Source organism: Platalea leucorodia, assembly GCF_965183815.1.
Source record: "Platalea leucorodia genome assembly, chromosome: 5".
Classification (NCBI taxonomy): Eukaryota; Metazoa; Chordata; class Aves; order Pelecaniformes; family Threskiornithidae; genus Platalea; species Platalea leucorodia.
The window spans coordinates 17,487,032-17,493,031 of NC_138827.1; the positions used below are offsets into that span (position 1 = coordinate 17,487,032).

The following is a 6,000-nucleotide window of genomic DNA, read 5'->3' on the forward strand; positions in this document are numbered from 1 at the left end:
TTTAGCCTGACACTATCTATGTAACAACACATGGAATAACCCGACTTAATTTTGCCTTGCAGCTGAGCCAGGCTAAAATTCAGACTCACAAACCTGCTTGTATCAGCAAGAAGCACATTGGCTTCGGTGGGCTTTGGATTGGGAACAAAACTCAGGAACTGCCACATGAAAGCAAGGGAATAATGTCAGCATGAAAGTGGGGGGCAGGAGGGCCAAGTCGTGCTCCTTGCCCCATCGCCGACTCGAAGCTGGTGGGAAAGACCCCCCTAAACAAGGCAGGCACAGCCCCTCTCGCCTGCCCTCCATAATAGCTGCCTAGGATCCCTTTAAACGGTTTCAAATGTTAATTCCTCATCGTGGCAGTAAAAGCTATTTTTAATCCCACGTGAAAGCAGTTTGCAGAGGAAACCAAACTTTGCACGTATTACAGATTGCTTCCTAAAGACAGGCAGTGGTGTGGGTTAGGGAGCAGTAAAACGGGGGCACGCCATCGCGGGGAGACCTGTCCGGCTGGCACAGATGCACACAGCACTTAAGCCCTGTCCTAAGTGTAGAGCTGGGACTAAAACATTGCATAAAAGCAAATCCAAAATACTGTGCATTAAATAAAAGCTTTAAAATATCTTCTTCATAGTTACAAAACCACAGCTTTTTCTCAGGTTTCCTGCATTTTTTCTTTGCATTTTAGGATTTATTTTCCAAACATGAGGGTGAAGATAGGGGAAGCAGATACAGAGAGGCCCTATTTTTGTAATGAAAGTTAAAAAAAGAAAGAAGAAATCACGAAGTAATGAACCCAAGAAGCATGCTGCAGGACTGAGTTTCTGCAAATGCACCAAGACAAACAAGGGCCACTCTCAGCCATGGAACGCTGAAACACGAGTCCATCAGAACAGATTAGCCGGTGTCAATGAATAAAGATAATGTCCTGAAGCAGCTCTCAGTGCATCGCCATCTGACTCCTCGCAAGCTCCTTTTGTCTGTTCCCACCTATGTATTTCTTAAATGTGCCTGTGAAAAGCTCTCCCTGGAAGGGGATACAAGCTCCGTGCCAAAATGCAGCCTGGTGACTCCAGAGTAGCTGAAATGTCGGATTTTATTCAACAGCTTGCACTATAGAGTGTCTTGATCTGTCTGTACAATCACAACACACACAAAAACCCCTCAAGGCATCTACTTAGCTCTACTTTTCAACTGCCAATAACACTCACAGCAAAAGTCAAAAGAGCAGCGCTGGAGCCGCGTCCTTTCCCTGCCGCTCAAAGGCTTCAGGGTTGCAAGGTTCGGAGATAACAAAGTCTGGCTCAAGAAATCCTGGATGCCTTTCAAGAACATTATGAGCTCCCATGAATGGGTTTGAAAGGGGGGGGGGGGGGACACAAAAAACAAAACCCAAAAACCACCACGTAGCATATAGCAGCTCTCTGCTACCCGTCCATCTCCCCTGGGCACACACGCACGCTCCCAAGCTGGGACACCCCCAGCACTGTTTAATGCATGCACCAAAGCACACAGTGTAAGCATGACGAGCCACATGAAAAGTTCCTCCGCCCCGCACGCAAACCTGCATGCACTGCATCTGATCAAAAGGAGAAATGACAATAAAAAGCTAAATTCAGCCTCCAAGAGAGTCAGAGCTCTGGGACAGCTCTGCAGCGCCGGAGGATGCTCAGCGGCAATGCCCGCTCACCATGTGCCACTGCAGCCAGCTGCAGAGCTCCAGCAAGAAGCATTGGTCAACTGTTACTAGCCATCCCATAGTACTTTTTACTACTTCTGGCCCAAACCATAAGAAAATAAGGAATTCTTTACAATTCCTAAGAAACCCAGTGTGCGCCATCATCCAGGGCGCAGTTTCACAGAGCACAACCCCAGTGGCTGCTGTCTCGCGGTGTGCTGCACTCAGAGATGTGAAGGGCGTTGGGAGCCTTGGCCCAGGCCCGCTCCTGCGTAACTCTTTCTTTGGCTGTTGGAAAAAAGCAGGAAGAGGAGACAGAAAAGAGGGACTCGGATCATAGATCATATGAGGAAATAGAGGACAGAGCAAAACTGTCGTATTGAGCTGATCTTGCTGCAAAGTTTTGGATGGAGACAAGGAAACTGTTCTTTGGATAAGCTCCATCAGGCTGAATTCCCCAAAACTCCCGTTTATGCAAACCAGCATCTGCAGAGCCCCTTTCCTGCACCACCTTCATGCCCCAAAGCCGACGTTATCCACTACTTCTGCTCTTTTCCCCACAGCACCAGAACTGCCGAGGCCATGCTGAGTTACAGTGCAAGGCAGATGGAGCGGTCTGAACCTCTGAGCAACATCGGGCAGCTGTGTGGGAAACAAGCCCAGCCCTGGCAACTGAAAAGGGAACAATCCCATGCAAAGATCTCAGCTATGCCCCCGAAACATCGCCAGTGGAGCAGAGCGGGACAGAGCAGCGTCCGCTGGAGAGCCCGCCGGAGCACAAACTCTGCAGCCTCACTTGCACAGGCATCGTATGAAATGCAAACACCCCGAGCACCCCAAATGCCACCTGTGACCCTGACTCTGCTCCCCCTCGCACCGAGAAGGGTTGAAAGTGGGCGCTGGGTTGAAAGCAGGCGCTGCTCTGCAGGCGCCGAGGGGGTTACACCCGTTACACCCCATAGCGACCCGGCCCACGAATGCAGTTTTTCTCAATTCACACAAGCAAGGGCAGGATTTGGCCCCATGCCGTCACGCTGAGCATCTCCTCAAATTTTTGCAATAAAGTTCTAAATATCACTGGCAAACATCTCAGATTCAATTAAGTTCTTACGTTTGCCTTTGCCTACGCTCCCCCAAAGCAGACAGACAGACAGCAAGGTTCCCAGGTTCCCGAACAGGACACTCGTGCTCCCCAAGCTGCTGCATGAGTGGAGGAGTAGACACGCCAGCATCACTTCTTTTTATTTAGGCTTACTTTAAGCAATACTGAGTGCCAAAAAAATTAAAATAGTGTTTTGCTTTAGGATAAAATGTCACGTCATGCTTGGATTATCCATTAGGTAATTTATGTTGCAGTCTAGAAAAGGTGCTTAATCTTCTTATAATTAGCTAAACCTATAGTAACTCAAGGAATTTCATACGAGATGCTTGCTGCTTTTGCAGAACATTTTCTTTTCACTAGCAAAAAGAACTACTCCAAAAAAGGGACTTTGGGCTATTTCAAATTTAAATAAAATAAAACACTCTGGTAAGAACAAATGGTTTCAGTCAGTGACTTACGTTATAATGTAAACTACTCGGCACCCACAAGCAGATACTCCTGCCACAGCAGTGAAATCGCTACAGGACTGAACTACCAAAAAAGAAGAAAATAATTCTGTGGCAATATTTTGAAGGGATTTTTTTTTTCTTTTCACATTTACTTAAGACAACCAATGGCCTACAGGTGCCTTCGGGCCAAATATCTTGGCGTGAGAAGCAGTTGGTGTAATTTTGGTTTCCTAGCAAGTTCAAATATTTTAAAAATGTTTACACCACAGATATTCATTGGAAAAAACTGAACTTCTGTCCAACTTCTCTTTTCCTTCACTCAAACACACCCCAGCTTTAAACATTTAGCTCTGTCTGGCTTTCCTGGGAAAAAAAACCCTCAGTATAGCAAGGTCTTGTAAGAAGACAAAACAAGAGAGGCAAAGAGAAGAGGAAACTAAGGAAAAGAGTTGTGCGCGTGATTGAAAACACACTTGCTCTATGCAGAGTTAAAGCAAAACATCTACTAATTTTTTTTCTCACTAGAAAGGATGCAACTTCTTCCCAGCACAACGTACGCTTCCCTGCGATGCATCTGGCTGCGCCGAAAATCTTCCCCTGCTCTATTTCTCCAAATTTACCAGAACCATATGCAGAATCATCTTAAAACATCTCGCTGGTATCAGGCCAGGCTCCCTGCAAGCACTTACAGCACTAAAAACTCACTACACAGCAACCCAAAACTAAGATTTATTTATTCTTCTCTCGCTGTGGTCCATCCTGCAAACATCTCGCCGGACCACGGCAAGCGATATGAAAGCATTCGATCTTCCACACTTTAATTATGTGCTCGCAGTCATTAAACTCCCTTTCTGCCAAGTGAGATCTATCTTGCAATCCTCACCCAAAAAGATTAGTTATCATCATTATTGTTTCTAGAGCGGCGTAGATACAAATGGAACAGAGAAACGAGCCAATAAATCACGGCAATATTAATACAGTCGTAAAAATAAGTGCGCTACTTACTGCGTTTGAAGGTGTGTTAAGTCAATAACTTTACAGTCCAGATGTGGTCTTACAGAGCTGAAACTCTGCGGGTAAAATTACCACTAAAATTATGCTTTCCATTAAACACGCTAATTTTCACAGGTTATTATTTTGGTGAGGATTGCCAAACTGCAACCTCCCCCCAAAACACCGAGAAACATTAAAAGCATGTAAGAAATACGCTATTCCCGCGGGGCTTGAGGGGGAATAGGATGGAGAGGCAGGAAGGACAGGGAGAGCTACTCCTTTTATTGTTTTCAGATGTTTCCCCGAGAACACCGCAGAGCTTTTATAAATCTACACATTTGGACTCTCTTCAAAATAACGGACCAGATTCTTCTACTGCCTTTGAGGGACTTCGCGCCCCGGCTCCGCTTGGCCCGGCCGCTCCGGAGCTGGCCGGGAGTCGGGGCTTTAATAGACACCACATGCACGGTAGCTGCTCTTCCCAATGCTTTATCGCCTCAAGAGTTCAATTCCATTGAAACCCTCAAAACCAAACAACTCCCTTGAATCAATACGGCTCTGCCCTTTGACACAAACCTACCGAGGAATTCAAGCGATACCGGTTTACCCTTCCCCTTCCCTCGCCGGTTTTAATGGACAGCCAGGATCAAGCCCGCTCCTGCAAGCCGAGGTCCTCGCTCCCTTTATTTTTATAAGCCACTCGAAATAAAAAAATTCCCAAAGGAACCCGGTGGGAAAACTGTGGGACAGCTGAGAATAAAGTGTTAAAGGTTAAAATCGCAAAGCCTGGATAATTAAAAAAGCAAATTTCTGCTACCAGCCGTTCCGCCTGTCCCGGGCCGGCCGGGCTGCGGGACGGGGCACACGGGGACACGAGGGGACACACGGGGACCGGCTCTCACGCTCCCAACTTCAGCAGCGGCCCCCCAGAACCAGCCCCCGGCCCCCTCCCCAGGCCAGGCGGAGGGTGGGAGCTGCCACCTCCCCCTCAACCCGCCGCTCGGCTCCCGTCGCATCCCGGCCGGGGACTCGCAGCCTCCCCCCCGCGCTCGGACCAGCCTGTTGCAGAGCAACCCCATCGCGGCACGGCAGGCAATTAACCGCGCCTGGGCGCTTAATTAGCCGTTGCCGGGGCCAGCCCCCCCCCGCCCCGCCGTTACCTGTACCAGCGCAGCCCCTTCTCGTAGCACCTGTCGAAGAAGTGGGGTTCGGCACCCACGGCTCGCACCCCGGGGTGCGCCCGCAGGAACTCCAGCAGCGCCCGCGTCCCGCCCTTCTTCACGCCCACGATGATGGCCTGCGGGAAACGCCGGCTGCCGCCGCCCGCCGCCCCCGGCCCCGCCGCCCCCGGCCCCGCACCGTCGGGGAGCGCGGCGGGCGGCGGCAGCAGCAGGGCGGGCGGCAGCGGCTCGCAGGGCCCCGGCAGGCAGTAGAAGAAGTAGGTGAAGAAGAGGATCATGGTGAGGAGCAGCGAGGCGCGGCGGCCCCCGACGGGTCCCAGCAGCCGCCCGCTACATCCCATCGGGGGCCGCTCCCGGCCCCGCCGGGCAGCGCATCCCGCACCGCCGCCCCGCCCGGCCGCGGCCCCCCGCGCTCCGCTCCGCTCCGCGCACACCCGCCCCGACCCCTCCCCTCGCGCGCCGCCCCCCACGCCCACCCGCGGGGCGGGGGAGGGCGCGCGACACGCGCGTGGGGGCGGCAACGCCCCGGGGGGTGTGTGTGCGGGGCACACGCGTGGGGCTCGGCCGGGATAACCCCGGGGGAGGGGGGCGGCCCCC

General features: G+C 51.4%; 1 protein-coding gene across 1 annotated transcript in view; it reads right to left on the reverse strand.

The window, feature by feature from the left end:
• The window catches only part of HS3ST6 (heparan sulfate-glucosamine 3-sulfotransferase 6), a gene marked incomplete at both ends in the record, with an annotated part of 40,737 nt that extends 34,993 nt beyond the window's left edge, over positions 1–5,744 (reverse strand). The window contains one exon of the mRNA XM_082314458.1: positions 5,383–5,744. Within this exon, the coding sequence (XP_082170584.1) occupies positions 5,383–5,744 (362 nt within the window). The remainder of the gene's footprint in view (positions 1–5,382) is intronic.
• Positions 5,745–6,000: the final 256 nt, after the last annotated feature.